General features: G+C 43.3%; 1 protein-coding gene across 1 annotated transcript in view; it reads right to left on the bottom strand.

Moving 5' to 3' along the window:
* Positions 1–22,267, bottom strand: part of LOC144721108 (ankyrin repeat and fibronectin type-III domain-containing protein 1-like) — a 92,431-nt gene that overhangs the window by 21,338 nt on the left and 48,826 nt on the right. The window contains exons 5-9 of the mRNA XM_078598493.1: positions 19,159–19,353; positions 15,744–15,857; positions 14,292–14,389; positions 12,148–12,238; positions 10,407–10,517 (exon numbers count right to left, since the gene is read on the bottom strand). Of these exons, the coding sequence (XP_078454619.1) occupies positions 10,407–10,517; positions 12,148–12,238; positions 14,292–14,389; positions 15,744–15,857; positions 19,159–19,353 (609 nt within the window). The remainder of the gene's footprint in view (positions 1–10,406; positions 10,518–12,147; positions 12,239–14,291; positions 14,390–15,743; positions 15,858–19,158; positions 19,354–22,267) is intronic.

The raw sequence follows: 22,267 nt of genomic DNA on the forward strand, positions 1-22,267 counted from the left end.
ATCGTACATTTCATGCGATTCTGCAGTCACCCATCTACTACAGCTTATCTCAGACATGCCTTAGTAAAACACAGCAATAAAATCGATGATGACAGGTCGTAATAGCCTTGGAAGGCAAAACATACATACATACACACAGCCATGTACAACACACACACACACATGTATACGGCCACTGAAGACGGTTTTCATTATCTTAAATAATGTCAGACTTCCCATAAAAATTGCTTCCAACAGTTGGAAACAGACCAAAGGCAAAATAAAATATCAGCCATTGGAGAAAAATGTAAGCAACTGAATCCAGCGGTAAGTACGTATGCATTTTAAGCTGTCGTTATGATGATCATTACGATGGTGACCGTGATGATGATGATATATGCATCGTTAATGCAACTTGTTATTTAGAATGCCAGGGAAGAAGAAAAAGTGTAAAGATGACTCTCATGGGAATGTGTGGAATTCCTCTTAAGTTTTCTCAAAGCAGAGAACGCATTCCGAATGCATGCTTGCTAATATGGCGTACACTTTTCAACCTCGCTAAGAGTTATGAAAAAAAACGTTCAAAAGGGTTAATAAGTGCTGCATACATATCATGCACATTGATATTTATATCGTGGTTACGGATTACTGTTTGTATAAACAACCTGTATAGGATTTGTTTTATTTTAACCTTTGTTTTCTGAGCAGCTTAAATAACATTATAATATATTTTTTTTGCATTTTTGTAACCCGTAGACAATACCAGAACTTCTAAACCTTAAATGGGAAAATAACAATGTTTGGTGCATATGATCATTATTGAAGATTGTACTCTAATATCCAGTGTGACGAAAACATGATCTAGTGCACTCGCAGATAGGATTTAAGACACTAGTTCAGTAATTTTTGCGACGTTATTTATTCATAATTATTCGGTATACTATTTCATGGTCTCATAATTTGAACTAATGATTGCTGATGCACAGCTAAGCATTCGACTAATAATTGGCTTGATGAAATTGGGGATGAATGGGGTATTGAGCATAACGAAGGTAAACATTTAAAATGTGAGTTTATCACACCGGAGCAGAGCAAAACATATTTATTAACCGCCCGGCTGAATGAGAGTCTTTATGCCAACAAGCAGAGAGCTCGTCGCGCTGCAGCGAGTCAGCGGCACACAAGCAGCCTCCTTACAAGATGAGATTAACAGAAATTGGTCCGCGGAAAAAGTCTTATCATTAAGGAGGGGGGGGGGGAATAAGAAAAAAGTGACAGACAGTGGAGTCTTTTCAAGTGGATAAAACACTCCCTGGTGGAAACGACTGCTGATGAATGCTCCATGGCTGCAGGCCACGAACTGCGCGCTTATTTGCTTTAAAGAACACGGCTCTGTGCAAACACGTTTTTCACCACCTAGGCCAGCAGTTACGCCTGCTGGCCACACAGGGACTCTTTTATTTTGAGCTCCGTCGACAGGAGAAGGAGTTGGGGGGCAGGGGGGGTTGGGTGAGCGGGTTTACGGTTTACGTTGGGGGAGATGTGCTTAGGTGGCTTTGGTTCCTCGTACGGGGCTAGTGTCAGCCCTTGCTTGTTTTCTTTCTCTTTATTTTATTTTGTTTCGCGAACCTCCTGTGTATTGGTGGCATAACAAGCCTCTTCCGGAGTCGTCTTGGCGCCTGCCTTCAATAAGCAGTTGTGGCCAAAGCTACCTCGGTGCTCAGGCTGTGATGATGTCACACGCGACACAACCACGCTGTCAGAAGCAATCTGGCCGCACGGCATTTACAAACTCTAGAACTAACGTTGCATTCAATCAATATTATAGAGCAGTCTACTGGCACGCAAACTTATCCCACCCACGCAAATAAGCAGTTGGGTTTTAGGCTTTTTCCCCCCCTTTCAAATCACTCCCTGTTCTGTGTTTATGGACAGTATGTGTTTTTGCAACCATACCTTGCATTTTCCACTGGCTTAGGACCATTTTTCGTAAATTATATGGATAATCGCTTTTGACATAATTAGATGGCAGTACTACTCGGCCCTTTATTGCTTATTTCTCAAAAAGTCACTGTTGAATTGGCCTTTTGATACCCATAAGGGTTTGTTTACTTAAGAAAAGTTCCATTATTCATGGGGTTACTACAAGTGACCGAGGGAAAGGTGGATATTGCTAGGTGAGCTATTGATCACAAAGAGAGTGTGCATTTGCCTACAAATCAGAGCATTTCATATTCAGTAGCGGTGACATTTCTCTGCTGTCTAAGTCACAGTTTTGTGGTCTAGCAGGCGAGCATATGAAGAAAAATAATAATTGAACACAAATGTATTTGACGCTACGTAATTTGCTCAAGCCGCTCATCTCTCTGTTGTTGGGCTGTACCGCGTGCCGTGGCTGTGCTGTTTGGCACGATGTCCGATATTTTGCTCCACGTACTGGAGAAGCTCCCAGCGTGTGGAGAAAAACGTCGGACATCGTGCCAAACAGCATGGTCTACAACCCAAAAAATACATCAGAGTTAAGCAGCTCAACTCTGAAACCTGTCTACCCTATGTTGTACAATAATACAGTTAACACGACTTGAGTCATATGCACTATAAGAGTTTTAACGTGTATTTTTTATATTGAATAAGCAATATGTTATTTAAATTATAATTATTCTTCTTCTCAAAACGTCAATCAATACCTTTACTGTCTCTTTAAAAGGTATATCTACACATGGGATATTAGAGTGACAGAGTTTAAACCTTTCAGTTGAAAATATTGTGGAATAAAAATCCGGTGTGATTAATAGATTTTTTTTTAGCAACATTTTGGAGAGAGGAAAAGCTCAACTGGCAGACTTTCCAAGGTATTTTGGCATTTCATGTAAAAGTCTAATTAGGAAATTAGGACTACATTTATGCTATTCATTATTTGTAAATAGTAGCAGTAAATACCATCAACTAGGGACAAAAGCCCTATTATTAAAGCACATTTCATTTTTTTTTACTTAGAAATATGAAAATCATCACTGACCCTTATCTATCCACTGCTGCATGATGTCCTCCCCAAATGCAGCCACCCCCCACGGCCCTGTGATGTAACGATCACAGTTCGTGAACGTGAGCTGATTCTTACTCTTTGTTTTTTTTCGGTAAAGTCACGTAGGTAAAAAATTAAAATAAATTAAATCACGACGTTTCGAAGACAACACAAGCTTCCGTCTTCAGGTGGAACCGTCACCTGAAGACGGAAGCTTGTGTTGCCTCCGAAACGTCGTGATTTAATTCATTTACATGTTTTACCTACGTGACTTTACCGAAAAAACCAAAGAGTATAAATCCTTGCAGTCACGAAAACTTCAAAACGAGAATTATGAGCTGATTCTGCTCGCTCCCCTTGGCAAACGTACTCTCACGCGTGTCCCTCTCCTTTGGTTGCAACTCTGTCGTTAGTTTTGACCACCTGGTCGTCATTCCTTCGAGCGACGCATCCTGCCCAAGCATCACTAGTCCTAACGGTCAATGTGATTTTTTCCTAACTCACATATATATTTATATTTTCCTGAATCCACGTAGTCCTCTCCCAGTCTCTCAAAGTTATTCCAAGCATGTACATACTTCTTTAGGCACATTGGTATTTGCCTTTTTTATTGTTAAGTTCAGATGTTTAATAGTGCCAAATATTATATGGTCGTTGGTTTGTGTTGTTTTTTTATATTCCCTGGCACAGTTTATGAAAATCGAAGCAAGTTAAATAGCTCCTGAATATGTTTGCAATTGAAGAGCAATGGAGAAGTTTATTTATGACCTGTTATTATAATCAGATAAACTTGTTTGGCTTTAGGATGAATAAATTCGGTTATAATAAAAAACAAACATATATCTTGACATTTAACTTTTTCATTATTTTAGCGAAATATATTTAAGAGGCTATTTTATGTCCGATTGTAAAAAAAAAACCTACACAAAAGGAAAAAAATTGCGACGACAAAGATTTGGTTCTGTTCGTTTCTCAGACCGCTTGTTCTGGCGAGGGTCGTGGCAGCAGCATGTTGAGTCATTACAACTTGGACAGTCATTCACAAGTGCATTGACAAAGATTTGGTGAAACTAGAATTGTGAAAGGTTCATATGAAAGTGACACTTGTCAGAAATGTTCTACTGTTTAGTGAGAGAGAAATATCCTTAAAATCATTATACCAAAGCACCAAATTGCGTGCCTAAATATACAAATCTAAATCAATAAAGACTTTGTCACTGCATCATCAAGAAATGTAAAAAATGTGCCTTTAATAATTCACATGGTATTTCACAATTCATAAGTGACCTGTCAACAAAATTACCACACTGACTGGGACGGAACTCAAAAGCCATCAATGCCATTGTGCATCAGTAAGCATCCACTTTCGCCATGTCGTGGAATGCCAAGAATGTACACTCATTTGTTGTGAGAACATTATTGGGCGATGTCGCAGCCATTGCGCTTACGCCGAAATGCACCTTGCAGAAGCTTCCTCTTCACTCTGTATCATGCGCGAGCTCAGGCAAGACGACTGCCTTCCAAGCCAGTCCAAACGCTTGCACACACACCAGAGTCGTGTGCCTTGGCATGAAACTTGAAGAGGAGGAGGAGTAGGCGATGGGTGGAGTAGGGGTGCGGAGGGGCTTTAAGGGGGAGCAGGAGGGGTCAGCGTGGCATATCGAAGAGCTGGAGGCTGGAGAACGGGTGGACGACTGCCTTCCAAGCCAGTCCAAACGCTTGCACACACACCAGAGTCGTGTGCCTTGGCATGAAACTTGAAGAGGAGGAGGAGTAGGCGATGGGTGGAGTAGGGGTGCGGAGGGGCTTTAAGGGGGAGCAGGAGGGGTCAGCGTGGCATATCGAAGAGCTGGAGAACGGGTGGAGGGGGGGGGGGTCCCTAAACCGCAACACTCTCGCACTCACTGCCGTCTGGCCATGTCGCGTGCCAGGACAAGACCCTTGATTTGTTGGGTAAATATTATGAAGCAGGAATCAATAGGCCACCAGTCTCGCCTCCAAATTTGAGGCGCCGAGCAGCCGAGCGGCAGCCGCCCGAGGCAGCGTCGTGCGTGCGCGTTGGCGTGGCCGGCACCACGAAACCTTCCTCTGCCCACACAAATGGATGCGGGTGGGGGGGGGGCAGTGGCTGGCGGCCCCATTTCAGCCCAACGTTTCGAGCCGATCGGCGCGGGGCGGCACTTTTGTTTGTCTTTCCCCTCTCCACTCTCCTCTTTGCGCCTGAATGAGCGCAAACATTTGTGCAATGGGCCTGCAGTAATTTCCAAGCTCTGCTTCAGGTTCTGTTTTACTTAGATGTCAGATCGACGCAGATAAATAAACCTGCTATATAAAAAAGAAAAATTTGTTTGAAAAACAAAAAAAAACACGCCAAAAAATATTGGGGGTGGGGGGAAGGAAAAACTAAAAACAAGAAGGGGGGAAACAAATCGAGAAAGATTGCCATCGTAATTTGTATGCTTTTATAAAGATTTTCGTTGTCGGTGCTTTTTTTTATTTTAGGAAAAAAATAAAACGTTAGTGATTTTTTTTAAGGTTCAATTGTTTTCTCTCCTTCACGCACAGTGCAGTGATCGTGGTGGATAGAAGTGGAGTTGCAGCCCTGACATGACTTTCTCGTGCTGCTGCGGGTGGTGGTGGAAGAGCCTCCACTAGAGGGAGCTATAGCGTGTCCCTCTAAACTCTAAAGAGTCAGACACATACAGAATATAAAATACACATTTTTTCCACGAATGTCCTAAAGTTTTACAAGGGAATATAGTAAGGTGGTCAGGTTCCTTCAGATACAGATTCTTGGCATTAAAAAATGCCTTTGTACCTTTTAAAACATCAAAACCCTGCCTACACCTTATCATTGATATTTGGGTAAAAGCCAAATAGTGCACGAGGTGAAGTTCTTACAGCTTTATCACTCGATTTATTTGTTTAAGTTTGAAAACGTGTGCGAATGTACCTGAAGTGCAATCAGGGCTCCGTTTCTCAATGTTATTGGCCAATGCTTAATATGTGTACACAAACCACAGCCATGCACTTTGAAGGGGTGGACTGTTTACACAGTAATCACATCAAATATCATGGAGTAAGTATGTAAACTAAGAGAATTGCATCATTAATCATTCCCTTTGGAGATTAAATAGAAACACACGCGCGTGCACACCGCACACACACACACGCGCACTCCTGGCCACTTAATATTAATAGCGCATGTAAAACTGGTACAGAATGTTGTGGTCATTCCACATTCTAACATATGACTGCTGCTGGGATCTGGCTGGCTGTGGAAGGGTATGTCTGCAATCTAGCATCTTGTTAGAGGTGGCGGGTTTGGAGGATCACACAGGGAGTGTGACAATTATGTGTGAAACATCCGCACAGATCGGTTGGCAGGTTTCCCACCCTATCGGTGTGCAGTTTTCTCCAAGCATTCTGATTTTTTCCCCACAAGAAAACAAAAAAAAACTAAACACAAAAAAAAATTGGACAAACATCCCCCGCAGGTCCCTATTGAAAAAAAAATCTTGGAACACTGTGAATTTTTTTCTGAGCAAGCAAATAAATTGAAATTAATATATGTTGATTCTGTTTCTCTGCATTTTGCCCTATACTGGGCTCATGGTGTGAAAGTTACTGTAATGTGTGTGTGGGTGGGTGGACCCACCACCACAGAGAGTGTCTTTATACAGTCTGACACGACATGACATATTAATAAAGTAATTCATTGTAACAACACAACTCGCCTCTAAAATAAGAACAAGTTATTACTCTACTTACTTGAATTATATTATTAGTTCATGGATTAAATAAATCAATGCACTGTTAAACTGAAAGTTCAGACTTTTTAAAGCGGTGCACGAGAAATGAAAATAATAATAAATGTGGAAAAAATACTTCTGTAATATTTAAAAAGCTTTTAAGTCTAGCAAGGCAGAAACATTGCTGCCTAGATGTCAAAAACTATGCAAATACATCAAATAGGACATGAAATACAAAGTATATGTTTAAATGTTATTGCTTTGTGGATAAACATACCAGTGGTGTTTTCGTAGTGGCTTGAAAGTGTTCGCATTTAAATCGGTTTTGTGCGAGTGTCAGGCATTTCTGAGGCTATTTAACTACTGAGGCCTACTCTAGGCCTCACCCATCCGTGTAGATGTGTCATTTTCTCAAATGTGATGCTCAATATTATCTAAAAGCAAAGCAGATAAAGGGTGTATAATTTAATTTTATTCTCAGTAGACGTATTCGCTTATCGTGAAATACACAAATGCGCAAAGTTTGACTTTGGACTAGACGCCATGGTATGGATTCCCTCTGAAATTATTGTTTTAAACCAAACTGAAACGAGTTCAGGATTGATGTTTTTTTCTGCAGATTTTATGAAAAAAATAACTTATCTGATTGAAAAATACTAAACTTTGTTACTTTCACCGCTTCAGCCCAAAATGCCAACGTTGGTAACCTTTCAAAATAATGGGTGTGCTTCAAAAATATGGGCAAGCATACTGGAGAGGTTTTTTTTTTCTCCAAAAGATGAATTACAATTTCTTTCCATTGCATGTAATAGGTGTGTTGTACGTGCAAGGGGCAGTCCAACTGTTATGAGCGAAGGATATTAAAAGTTTGCACAAAAATACACATTTACCGATTTATTTTTCGATAAAATGGGGGAATTACAAATGATCACTGTTTGATTCATAGTTGACATGAAATACCCTGGGACATCTTGATTCACAAGGGTAGACTTACAAACTAACCTGACTAAAATGGTATTAAGGAATACATTCATAAATGCGCAACTCGAATTGCGCAAGCTTACATTCACAAACAGATAATGCATCTAAACGGATTATCTCACCTGCATCGATAAAGGATTATCAACATAATACAGCAGTCACCTTTTATAGAAAAAAATATGAGTGCACGGCAATCATATTTTTATCTTCAATGTGCAGAAAATGTTCACGTAAATGAGAACTTTGGTTGTAATTTAACTTCCCGTGGAATGACAATTGAATGGAGGAAACAGCCAACGGTGTCCAACCGTGGTGGCGAAATGTTAACTACCTCACCTGATATGCAGGAGGGCGTTGGTTTGATCCCGACCCTGACACCTGTATATTTGGAGTTTGCATGTTCTCCCCGTGGTCGTATGGATTTTCATCCGGGTCCTCCGGTTTTCCCCTCCACATTTATAAATAACGTGCGTTTAAGAGTATTTGGCTGATATAAATGTCCACAGGATAAGCCACTTCGTTCAGCTATCATTTGTGTTCTTAGGTTTTTTCGGTAAAGTCACGTAGGTAAAAAATTAAAATGAATAAAAGTAAAATAAAATAAAAAAAAATCACGACGTTTCGGAGGCAACACAAACAAAAGTGTGAAACAAAAAAAAACCTGGTAAAACAAAACTGGCTGTCTATCAGCAACCTGTAATAGTTGTCTGTCAAATAAGATGGTCCAAATAAGAACAGCTAAATCTTTTTTGCATGGTTAATCACATCTTTCCAATGATTACTCAGTTTGTAACCACCATCACGGTTGAAATTATGTCTGTGTTTGTATTTTTTTTTCACACTTTTGTAGTCACAAACCGCACCTCTCCATAACAAAGGCTCAGTCTTTTGTTATGCAGTCTATTCTTAGCTTTAAGCCTCACCTTACCATATTAATAAAAAGTGTGCCGTTCCTGGCCATTCCCCCCTCAACCATTATATATACGGAGTGGTATCTCTTGTAATTTCTCATTTACTTGATACAGCTGTCGTGGCTGTGACGGTTCCACCTGAAGACGGAAGCTTGTGTTGCCTCCGAAACGTCGTGATTTTTTATTTTTATTTTATTTTACTTTTATTAATTTCAATTTTTTAACTACGTGACTTTACCGAAAAAACCTAAGAATATGAATCCTTGCAGTCACGAAAGCTTCAAATCTAGAACTATCATTTGTGGCCAGGTCGTTTCTGAAAAAGAGCTACATAGCCTTGCTCTTGATTTCTGCGTAAGCGTTAAAATCCAAGTTAAAGTAAGGGAGACCAAATAATAAACAGAATAAAAAAGAGACCAGTGGCTGCCAACCTGTTGCTCATCGTGTAGCCACTACAAGACTCCTATCAACGGTGTAGGTTTAACATTAAATTATTTGAATAACCTCTACATTTTACTCACATTTAAGTGCAATTACCATCCAAGGCGTTTAGGGAACATGTAATAAGTTAATAACTATACATCTTCAATTTAAGAATTACATTTTACCAACACTTAGAAGAACAAAGTTACTGGTACAGTTTATTTATTTATTTATCTCAGTCCCTTATCATGAATATTCACCAGTAGTGATCGCCGAGTGTAGAAGGGTGAAGATATTTTCTCATGGGAATTAAGAATTCCTTCTGTTTCTTTGTAAACTGAGATTTCAAAAGAATTCGAGAGAAAACGCTCGCGCAACATGTGGATGGGTTGAGGCGGGCAAGTGCACGCATTCATTGATTTCTATAAAACGGATAAGTATAACGATTAAGAATTGTTACTGTACACACAATGCAGCAACGCTTCGTATTCCTCTGTGACCATACCTCAGAATTGCCAAGATTTCAACAATAAAAACACCACCACCGTCACCACAAGGCAACAAACCATTTCTAGATAGAGATAAAGCATCTCTATGTCAAGGGAGAATCCCTGTTGGTGGTCCTGAGTCACTGGTAAGAAATTAGAAATTCCCATGGCAGGGGAAAGGATTGCCAGATAACGACAAATGTTGCATTTCTAGAAAGTGGTCCTCAATTCATCCATCCCAGAGGTATGATGGCTGAATTAAACTTAGAACACTTTGCTTTTCAATTGAGCACGCTGTCATATCTCCACCAAGCTGGATTACAATATTCATGAATGGAAGTATATTAGTTTTTGACAATGGAAAGCAACCACAGTGCAATGGCTACCACACTGGACTTGCAATCCAGTGGTTGCCGATGCAAACTCTCCCGGAGTGGCAGCTGAGACAACGGTGCAGGTTCCTTAATTCCCACCGCCTGCGTCCACGCAGAGCGGTGTGTATGAGCACGGCACTGTATGTCACTCGGCAGGTTGCGTGTGGTGGGGTAGAGTGTGGGTACACCCATCTCTTCCAAGACGTCTGGCCACCATGGAAGAATACATCCACACCACCCTCTAGAAAGGCTCGATCGTGCCCCCTCTAGTCAAGACTTTTTCGCAAGCAGTGGAGTGAACAAGAAATTGCAGGGCTGTACCTTGAGCTGTATCTATAAGATACACAGACGGTTGATCACAGTGGAAGGTGGGAGAGCTATATACTTTCCCCTGATTGAAACTGACTTGCTTGTTTATGTATGGAGGCCCCTCAGGATGTGAAACGTGTGTGACCTCCGCAAGGCCTGCTCACCTCGAAAGTCCCACTGCTGCCGGGCATTCTTGACCTGCTTCAGGAGGTGTTCCAGAGCCTCCGTCTGATGTCCGGTGTCCCGGACCTCCCGCCCATCGCACTGCCGCCAGTCTGTGTGTATGTGTGTGCGCGCGTGTGTGTGGGGTGGGCCCAGCGTACCGGAGTTAAAATGCAGCCTTCAGAAAAAACTAGAAAGCATGTAATGATCTGTTGATTCGTCAATTGATATCGATTATTTTGCTCATATGTATGTATGTTGAACTTATTTTGCACCGTACGTAGTCAACCGTGCTAAACAGAGGTGAGGAGGAAGGACAACAAACTAAACACCAACAGCAGTTCGAAAGAAATAAGTTTTCAATCTAGATTTAAAAGTGCATAGCTCCAGTGGCTTTCTAACATCGGAAGGAAGAGCGTTCCAGACGGCCGCAGAAGTGAATCTGAAAGCGCACAATGCAGTGACCATCTTTGTGCGATACTTACACATTATATACAAGTGTTACATTTACACCGATTGAGCGAACAAAACTGTAAGTTTAAATTAGATGGTAAAATTAGGCAATCCAATTAAGTGAGTATTTCATTGAATCGGAATATATCAAATCGCTGGAGGGATTAATTGTTTCATGCCTTCAGACTCGTAAGAACAATTTTCTATGGTGATACCCAAGCAAAAAAGTAGATTAACTCAAATGTCAAATATCAGAACAATACGGAAAAAAACCCGACATAATACGCCAGGGTGTAACAGATAACATTTCAAATTTACACGTGGTTTTCCTGTGAACACCGAAAACCCCCCAACAGATTATGACAGAAACACTATATAGTTACAGAACACATTCGTAATTTTAGACTTACAATTCCATTCAAGTTCTGAGCTCTAACAGTTTATTTTTTAATAAGGGGTAATGTATATTTCTAGGCGTTTTGGGTTGTAAAAATATGATAAAGGTGCAGCTCTGCAAATACTTGCTCATGTCAATGCTGTTAAAAGGGCACTCCACGAGAGGTAGCTCCAAAATATCTCATACTCTTAAGAGTATATTTTGACCTACTCTTCTACGCTGGTCAGACGTTATGAAAGAGGTGGTAATACCCACACATTGCCCCACCACACGTGGCCTGCTAATCCACTGACTGGTGAACCCATTTATGCTGCTGGGTGGATAGAGGCAATGAGGCGATTGGGCGATGGGGAAGGATTTAAGAAACGTGTCCACCGTTTCAACTGCCGCGCCTGGAGGCTTCTGGTTTGCGAGTCCAGCTTGCTCACATTTACAGCTCGGCGAACATCCCTTGGGTAGCGAGAGTAGCGTGAATATAATGCCATGAATGTTATTAAATGCCTTCACTGTGGCTAGTGCACAGCAAATGAAGTGTGGTCATGAGCAATGCTGCAGGGAATTGTTGCATCACAGGGGTTCCCACTAATGTGTGCCTGTTTAATATAGCTGTGGAACTCATCAGAAAAGTTGCGCATACTAGATGTGGCCTAAAGGAATTCGAAATAGGATACTAAAAGTGCACACAGAAGAGTGATTCTTCCTTCATATGGCAACCGTAAACAACAAAGCAATTAATGTATTATGTTGCATGATTAATGCATAACAGGGGGCTTCTAAATAAACCTAACATTAGGTTGGTGTGGAGTTACTGAAAGTGTTACTGTCCCCTGGCTGTACGCTGCAAAAAGAGAATGTCACAACATTGATGATGTTGCTGTTTGTTACCATCTTACCCGATGGGATCGCAAAGACAGGAAGTGAAGTCTGTGTGGGACCCCATCCTTTCATGTTGTAAGCCATCACGCGCACGTAATATTCACAGCCCTGAACAGGAGAAAACGTGAACATTTTATATTTTGATTCAATTATATCTATGTGTGTGTATATATAGTGTGTGTCGTACAAGCGATGTGTATTTAAAACAAATTCAACTTAATATTAAACTATGGCTCTTATCCAAATAAATAATATATACTTGTGTAGTTATTGACAAACATAAATCGTCACGTGACATTCGCCCGAGAAAATTACAACCAATTAAATGTCCCTCATTAAATGGCGTGAATCGCATGCTTCGAGCGCGCACAGTGAAACACACTGCACCGCCTCAACGTATAGGAGCATAAACACCTCGAGCCTGGAGGAGGACCAAGTTAACATTTCCAAAAGTGTTGGCGTGGCGGCCTTTAGCCTCTGAGAAATCGTGGGCGGCTGCGGGACACTACGAGGCTGTGTACGGCGCCCAGTGGCCACACCGTTAGCGTGTGACAAGCAAATCATTTTCTTTGAGCGAGGAACGCTCCCAACAAAAGAGGCTTTCAGGGGCGCTTTCCATTCCGTTTGTCGGGTGTCTCGCCTGCCCGACGCTGCCGCCGCAGGGCTTGTATACCTGCGTCGGCGAAGAGAAAACAACGAGTGCGCTGGGGCCATTTGCCTAACGAGAGGTGACAAACAGGCACATTCGGCCTGTTTGTCGGGATTTAGAACATACTTGGAATTACATGACGGGACTGATTAAAGGAATGCGTGGATAAAAAAACGTGCTCGGGTTAAATACAGAGTTCGTAACCGTAGACATGGGCAGGGAGTATCGCTCGAGGGAACGTTGGTCAAGAACAACGATGAAGCGGCAGCCAAAGGATGGAACACATTCAACAGGATGCCCAGGATGCAATGGAATGGGCTCACGTGTGGGCACGAGGTGGATCACTACACTGCAGCATCTCGAGCAACTGGTGCAGCCTGGAGGGGCACCTATGTCCACCAGTTAAATGATTGTGGCTGATAATGGCGAAAATGCTGGCCCATGGAATAAATGCTGGGATTAGTAACCAATGATGATTGTTGTGTTCATCGTGAAAGAGCTGCTACTGCTGATTACTATGTTCTGAAAACAATGGGAAATTCACCGACGTGTCACTGAAGGGTGAAAGTGTGATGCAAGAGATAGCAACGCAGCTGGAACCAGAGGTTATAGATAACTGCAGAATGTGCACACTGGAACGATGCATCTGGGGTAGAGATTGTCTCAAGACACATCGCCATCATTAATTATTGTTTTGTTGGCCGTTTCATTGAGCATGGAGACTACCTGATGGATTAATGCCAATAGGAATGAAACCATTCTATAATGCAGCTACATAAAGTCGAATTAGGATATAATTGTTTAAATTCTCACGTGTATATTGGTAATGTGTTTACCAAAAAAAATGGTTATCAGTAGTGTAATATGTTCAACCTGTAAGCAATCTGGTCTGGTGGTTAGAGAGCTCAACTCCACTGGAAGGGTTGCAGATCAAATCCAGGCCAGGTGTTGACTTAGCCCATCGTCCCTCCGAAGTAGACTGATCACAGCCAGGGAAACGAGTGCCTACCATTGCTGGTTTTAGCAGAGCCACTTAATCGTTTTATACAAGACAAAGCACAGGTATCGTTCAGCAAATTAAAGTATGGAGTGGGTGTGCAGTGGTTAACTTACTGCACAGTGAGCCTGCCCACTACTATATCATCAGTGGCCAAGATCAGTAAAATCTCATCCAGTCATTGTCCCAGGGACAGCATCAGGGGTGGGAGCACTGGGCTGAGCCCTGCACCATAAAATGCCCCCTTGGTCCCCCACCCAAGTTCACTCCCCGTAGCAGTGAATCGCTATCAAAGTGCCCCGCACACAACAGCTCGACAGGGCCACCCATCCGAGAGAAAGTTGAAGCCGAGGCCCTGCCGTCTGACCACGCCGCACTCACCAGCGTGGTACAGTACGGTCAAACAACCATCATGACCAAAATGACATGGGGCTGCCTTCGTCCAGCAGTATATTACTAGTTATTTCAGTAAACGTAAAACATTTTACGAGGCCCATGTTCTGCCCTTGTCTTACCGAGGTCAGCCCTGTGATTTGGTAGCATAAAGAGTGGCAATCTTCCAGCACAGCTTCTCCTGCAAGCTGTTCAAATTCCTCCATGAGACTCCATTCCACTGCAACAGAGACGATCAGAGAGAACAAATCAATACATACGATATTTTCCACAAATTACAACGATGATGATGACGATGAAACAATTTACAAGCACACAGTTCAGTTGCTAGAAAATAAAATTGACGAAGTACTGCACAAGCAATGTTTGCAGGGATTTACAGGACTTCAGGAATGTCTGCATTTGGCATAGAGAGCATGCTGCATTATCTGTAAACCATCTATGATTCTTAGCTCTGTGGGCTGTTAAGCTATGTCAGAAATAACAAAGCACCGTGTAAACAGTCATGAATGAAGGGTTGTAAAGAGCAAATTATTGTTAACTGTTTGCCATGTCATAGGTCAATTCTGGCCTATAATACCTGTTGCGTAACACAGCCCTTGACTTGAAACATCGATTTATTTCAAGCAGATTACCGAAAATGGGTTTCATTCATTTTTAAAACGACTTTTTTTAAGCAAGTGTACTTGTTTAAAATCTGCATTAAATTAATTGCGAAATTACACAGATCATTTCACTGTAAGAATGGGCATAACGATGGAAATTTCCTCACTCACAATTCGTATTTTCTTCATTTCTGAAAATCCGAATTTTGGTTATCATTATTGGGGGAGCCGTCAGAAACAACGATAATAATGCGAGAGTGACGATGCAACAGCATCAAACCTCAGAGGCTGCCGTTCCGCATTGACATCATCAGGTTGGCGAGACATGTGCGGGTAGCACTGGGCTGAATGTGGAATTCATTTAAGTGGCGTTAGCAGTTATCGCCTTTGACAAAAAAAACTTTGACACAAACAGAGCAAATGCAAAGCAATTTGCGTGAGGCAGATCAAACGCAGCAGTTCGTGCCATGGGCTAACATCGGCGGCAAGTGATGTCTGAACTTGTCCTGGGCCCGCCCACCTTACACCAAACCTTCACTGACCAGCATGGGGAAGTATGGTCAAGTGATCCAACATGACCCCTGCGGCGTGGGAGAGACATTCAAGCAGCAGTGGAATGATATTATATACGTCCTCATGCTGTGCTCATTGGATGGGATGCTATCATAATGCAATGGTTAGCACGCTGGCCTTATAATCCCGAGGTCGTTGAAACAATGGGTCAGTTTATTAATTAGAGAGGTCGCACGCGGTGGAAGTGAACTGCGGTTAATCCCATTTCTTCCAAGACGTCTGGCTGGCATGGCAGAGTAGTCCAACGCACCCTTCTCCCGAGGGGCCTTCTCTCGAGGGACCCCTCTAGCGGGAGGCCAATGCGCCGATCGCAAGGGCTGCACCATTTTACCGTTCGCTCATTTGTCGGGGGGAGGGGTGCGGACGGACGTTGTGCACCGGGAGCGAGCGCGTTACCGCGGTATCGCGTGACGACCGCCGAGTTGACGCTGTGCGGCTCCTGGAAAGTGACGGCAAGGCTGTCGGCCCCCGTGACTGACAGACACACCTGGGCTGGCGCCTCGGGGACTGCTGCTCCGCACACAAAGACAAAGATCCCACCAACCCCCCCCCAAAATCATGTAGTCTTCAACACACTGTTGGGGGCGGGTGCTGTCAGCGAGTGAGTGTCCGTGAAGGCCGGCGCGACGCACGGCAGGGTGGGTGGCCAGCACCGACACCCGACCGCATTTTTCTCCCCAATATTGACGGCTATTGCGCACCGCACACGGATGACTCATTTAAGGCTGAGTTAACCTAGGGGAGGCCCAGAACCGGTTCAGACATTCGTCACCGATGTTGGCCCGTTAGCGGGAATCAAAGTCGGGATTCCAAGTTCGCAGGGCAGCGCGCTAACCTCTACACTACCGCTCCCATGGGCATGGACTTAAAAAGACACGCAGACACATGCACACCGTACATACACAGACAAAGATCCCCGGTATAGCCACAACACACTGTCGGGGCAAGTGTTGTAAATGAGCGTCTAATAAGGTTGTCATGATTCTGGGTAGCAGTGGAATCAGTACCATGTCTCATTCCCTACCATCTTGGTCTCGCTAAAGCCAATTTTATCCGCACTGTAACAAAGCTTGAGCCAACACCATGCATGGTTTGTAGGCATAGAACAATGTGCCCTCATCATTGACCCCCAACACCTTACCGAATTGTCACGATTTGGGGTTGCGATTTAACCCAAGAATCATGTTCATTTGTCGATTTCTCTCCGACTCCTTTGTTTCATTTTTTTCCCTTTCATCTATCCACTCCACGAGGCAAAATTTGCATACGCTTTGAATAATTGATTCTCAAAGCATAATTCAATGCGGGTATCACGAGTGTATGATTAAACGTTAATCAATTAAACTGCACAAACGCCACGGTCCAACCCATTGCCGTAGCTAGTGGTTGAGCCTGGGTAGCTGCAATCATAGCACAATACACGGGCAGCCAATGGCTCACTCTGCTGTGCCTGCCATTTCAATGCCTTCTTTATTCCAAAATTGAAAACACAACTGCAGGTAATGCTATAGCTTTGTCCTGTACAGAAACGAGCTGTTCCATTTGAAAGGATTTTTTTTCCAGTACATCTCTCCGATGTGTTTGCGGGTCGTACCACGTGTTGTTCAGCACGATGTCCGGGCATTTCGCTCCCATATGTGCCGGGGGAGCTTGTGATTCGTTTCCTGAAGAAGCTGTCAGCACGTTGAGCAAAACGTCGGACATCATGTCGAACAACCCGGAAACACATCGGAGAGGTACAATGTGGCACACACAAACAAAGGTGCCCCCTATAGCCCGAACAAACTCTTGGGGCAAGTGCTGTTAGTGAGCACCTATGAAGGCTGGCACGGCACACGAAGGGGTGGGTGGCCAGCACCAAGCCCGGCCGCCTTTGTCTCCATATTGGCGATGTTTACGCACCAGGTACTCATTTGAGGCTAAGTTGACCTAGGGCAGGCCCAGGACCGGTTCAGATAATTGTCACTGGTGCTGGTGGCCGTGAGCAGGAATCGAACTTGGGTCGCTGGGTTCGTAGTCCAGTGCGCTAACCGCTTCACTACCACTCCCCAAAATGTGACACACACACACACGCTCGTACGCACACACTCAGAGGCGAGAGGGTTAAGGCTTGCTGTGCACTATAGTTGGAGTGTTGCATGCATCAGTCACCACCTGCCGAGCCAGGGCACAGCAGGGTCTTGCACGCAAGGCAATCAGGCGGCGTTGGAAACCACATGTGAAAACGTTGTCTCCGCTGCCACGACCTTGCCAAGGAGAGAGAGTTGGGAAGCTGCGTGCCTATTCAGCATGGGTACAAGCGCCGTGCCACGAGGGCTTGACTCACGGAGGTGAACCATGGATCTACATAACGGAAACGATGTTCTGTCGCTCAGTGAAGTCTGATCAGGGTCCTGGGAAATGTGACAAAGCCGTTTACTTTTTTGCATTAAATCTTCATTCAGCTTTCAATTTTAGATGACAGAGTCACTGAGTGCTCAAAAACTTTTGCTGCTCTAAGACTAACAAAACATAAAAACATATATAATGGACATTTGTTTAAGAACATTTTTTTTTGAGAAAAGCCAGGGGGTGTGATGCTGAATGTGAATGAATGCAGACAGCCCTATGCCCTGTAAAATGCGTAGACATTGCTGTGAAGCTGACGTAATTTTCATTGACGTAACACACAATTTGTTACGTCAATTTTCATAATTGATGCTGAGAGCAATATCACCTCCATAGCAATGCACAATGACATTGCAAGATATGCAATCACTGAGGAATATGTCCATGAATGCGTGTTACATTAGAAAGTGTCAAATGCAATGTTTGGGCCAATGTATGAGAACAAAAGTGAGTGTATGGGAATAAGGGGATACCATTTTAACACAGAGGGTTTCATGAGCAATCGTGTCATTGTGTAAATTCTTAATTATGAAGGAAATAAAACGTTTATAATACTCATGGATGAGTCATTATTCACATAGTTACTGCATTTAAAACGTTGTATTTGTGTGTGCTGGTAGAGTATTAAAGTAAATTGTCGTGATAGCTTAACACGTAGGCTGTCGCTTCCAATATTATCCATAATAGAGGTTTTGGGGTTAAATCGCGTAAATGAAAATGTTTCATTAAACCTACAGAAACAGGAGGAGGATTTCTCCACAACTCTGGCTGTCGCCTGATGATGCTTGTTCTAACTACTGGCGAAACGTCACGGTACTCGAATTGTAAATGTTGTGGGTTCATACTCTCCAACACATCGATGTGCTGTACTAGTAGTGAATTGGCATGTTCTGTTTATGTGACAAACCTCAATATTTGGCTGTGACACATGGTGGCGGGTTTAATGAAACATTATATTCATGCGATCTAACCCAAAAACCTATATTATAGATTTTTGTGACAGTTTTTATTTGATATGTAAAGGCGGTTTGTTTATTCAGGGATTAAAATGGTTGAACAGGATATGTTGAGACAAAGATTATCAGCAAATATTCATGTAGTGAAGAGCACGTAAAAGAAATTCATCGTCAGTAGCCAAGTAGGGCCAGGTAGTTAACCTAAATCACCATAATTGTATTTCAGTGTCTTAATCACAGCAAACTCCCTACAGTATGCTAGCGAGATGTTATCTCCCCCGACTGGTACGCAGGAGGTCGTGGGTTCGAACACAATTTTGATGCCTCCGTCTGTTCCGTGACCTCCTGCCTACGACGCTTCGCGTGGCCTCAAAAGTGCACCTAGTCTGGCACAAGCACCATGATGAGGTCACTGCCACTTAGTAGCGAACGGCCGCTGTTGTCATTGTTGTTGTGTGTGAGCATACATGCATGTTGAATGCCGGACACCATTCGCCGGAAAAGCCGCTGCCTCCACTCCCAGGCTCGGAGCTGCTTCTGCCACTCGGTGGCCTCGGCCGAGGCCGGCTCGCTGGCCAGCGCGGCCATCAGCTCGTCCGCTCGCCGCTCCGCGTCCTCCACCAGCCCTGCCAGGTGCGCCAGCCGCTTGCCCGTGCTCGCAACTGTGCAGCAAATGGGGGACGGGGGGGGGGCAGCAGGCAAATTTAGTCAGACAGAGGGCCAGTTAGCCAATCACATGTCACAAAACAATGCTCACCGCTGCGCCGTTATAGAGGAGAGTTTGCAGGTGGGGAAATGAGACGGGGTTAAGAGGAGAGTCGATGTGGAGATGGGATAATTAAGAGGCAATTTAAGAAGACTCCATTTCAACAGGGCATCCTTCTGAAAAATAGTCTGGAGACTCAATGAGACTTTATTGGATAAATGAAGGATTATTTATTTTGAGTGATTGCAGATGTACTGGTTATTGTTACTCTTGGCTGAACATGTTAGGCCTTCATCCAGAAGGGCAATAGATTGAATGATAATAATAATATTAATATAAAATGTATTTAAGATCATTGTTACATATTGTAAAAAGTTAGTTTTGGCACAATTCTATATTTTTTTATTTGTTTGCACATGTCTTGTAGAGCATTTTCATTTTTTTTGTCTTCTATCCACAGTTATTCCAACTGTGAAATTTGTGTAATAACATGGCATGAAGAATTCATTCAGAAATCCCACAGCGCAGTATGCCCCACATTTCAGAGAACTGCTGCTGAAGAGATTGTTCGCAGGACTTCTGAAAAATCTTCCAGGTGACCTTTTTATCTTGAAAACAGAAGGGGTCTATATATTTCCTGTATTCTTCACCATGAGATTGTCTTATGCATGACAGTAAAACTGATACTTTTTATGTTAAGAGCTGAAATTTAGCAATTTGTGCAAACCCGATTTTTATTTAGTTTTTCGAAACCATGAACTTGCTACACTTAATAATCTAATTTAATTGCGAGTGGCCGCCCAGATTCGAACCCAATAATTAAGCAGTGGTAGCTAGGGAATCTGATAAACAAATCACCCAGCCCATCGCCTTAGCATTTTAACCCTTGTTTGTATCCCGTAATACATCCAATTCAACGTTTTTCTACTCCAGACTTCCATTGCTTAATAGACTTACCGTCTAAGTGGGCTCTCACCTGGCCAAAAAACAGATGATGGGCTCCTGGCTGCGTTGACGTCAGTGTATATTTATTAAATGTATTACATTCACAGTTGGGTGAGATCTGCTACACGGCCACCAGCTGCGAAGGGAAACTCATTGGAAATAGTTGTTAATATCTACTTGGGTCCTTGCCCAAGATCCACCATTTAGCATTTGATGCTTGGGAATACGGAAGATAGTATGCGTGCCACTGCGCTTCCATTAGCAGACGTTTCAGTTACAATTATCCTCGGCAACTGCTGAAACGTCTATTTCCAATGAGTTTCCCTTCGCAGCTGGTGGCCGTGTAGCAGATCTCACCCAACTGTGAATGTAATACATTTAATAAATATACACTGACGTCAAAGCAGCAAACAATATTCAGAGGATGGCATGGGTTCATAAAAGCATCGTACAGAATTGGGGAGACGTTAGAAACACAACAAATATTCCAAGCAAATGTGGTAAGCGTTGAGGAATAGATCAACAAACGATCCTCTCCAGAGTTTCCTCTCACGCAGGCCCTTGCACCAAGTGCAAGCGGTCTGAGGAAGCGTTAACCAGCGAAGGATATCTGAAGTGTTTTGCGTGCGAAGCCACTTTACATTGAAACTTCACGAGACAGCAAGTGAATGCTGGCAAGGCTGCGCACTGTGGGTTGCCCAGTCGTACAGCGGCGCGGGTTAATTGTATTTGACAGCGTGGACCTTGCTACTTCGTTTGGTGTGCAAGTGCTGAAGACTTATACAGTACCCAAGATATTCCAGGCACCGGGAGGAGAATCAAATGAGGTGTAAGCACACAGCCCTTTAAAACCACGTTGAGTTCGCATTATCGTAACGAAAGACGTTATTTTTTAGGAGACAAATTGGTTGTTTTTTTACAGTTTACAAAACACAGAATGTGCTTGTTATACACGCCGCTGACTTCATGGAGTAACAGTAAAACGGTGTTAACCACGAGCGAACTTATGACTGATTGTTTTCTCAACTGCTTAATTAAGTGCTGAAATCGAGCTCATTTGTGAAATTAAACTCGTGCAAAGTGATGGTACGTAGGGGAGATACATTACTAAATTGTCACAAAAACTTAAAAATCAACAGCAACTAAGTGGGAACACCGGCTGACTAATTAAACTGTACAACCGATGACAGATTCGAAACGAATTATCACAGCTCACAATAATCTCACATTGTGCTGCACTCACCACTGGAAGGTAGCCGGTAACAATGCATGCTTGTTTAGAACAGAATGTAAGTCCAACATTTGCATACCGGGTGCAAGGCTGCAAGGCTGCACGCGGTATATTGCGACGTGTATCATCTATGAGCTGGTGGGGGAACGAAAAGGTAACCCTGTATGGCAATAATTTGGTGCGCTTGAAATTTGTCGATTGTTAAAATAAGGTCCTTAAACGCCATGATTTGGTCGGGACAGTCCTGGTTTTGCAGAGCATTTGGAGATTTTTCATTTTTCAGATTTAAAATGGGTGGGGTTACATGACAATAGGGCGGTGGTTGTCAGGGGGCAAAGTGATGGTACGTAGGAAGAACCATGATCCCTCAGCACCCATCCCAGATGAGACCTATACTTGCAGCTGTTGTGGCAGGACCTGCTTGTCCCGCATAGGCCTCTTCAGCCACCAGCGTGCCTGCAGAAGACGTGGATGTCCTTCCTAGATCTTCGTTCGCGAAGCCAAGCCATGATGATGAGGAGGGTGCCTATGAGCTGCAGGTGGGGTCACCTAGCCTGGTAGAAGCGCCATTGTGACATCACCGCCACTTAGTGGCGAATGGCTGTTGTTCTTGTTGGGGTCAATGGCAGAGAGGCGGGGGGGGGGCACTCTCTGGGTGGGCAGGGGTAGTGATTGAGTGGGCGAGGCCATGTCA

Source organism: Lampetra planeri, chromosome 1 (assembly GCF_965212315.1).
Source record: "Lampetra planeri chromosome 1, kcLamPlan1.2.h2, whole genome shotgun sequence".
Taxonomy (NCBI): domain Eukaryota; kingdom Metazoa; phylum Chordata; class Hyperoartia; order Petromyzontiformes; family Petromyzontidae; genus Lampetra; species Lampetra planeri.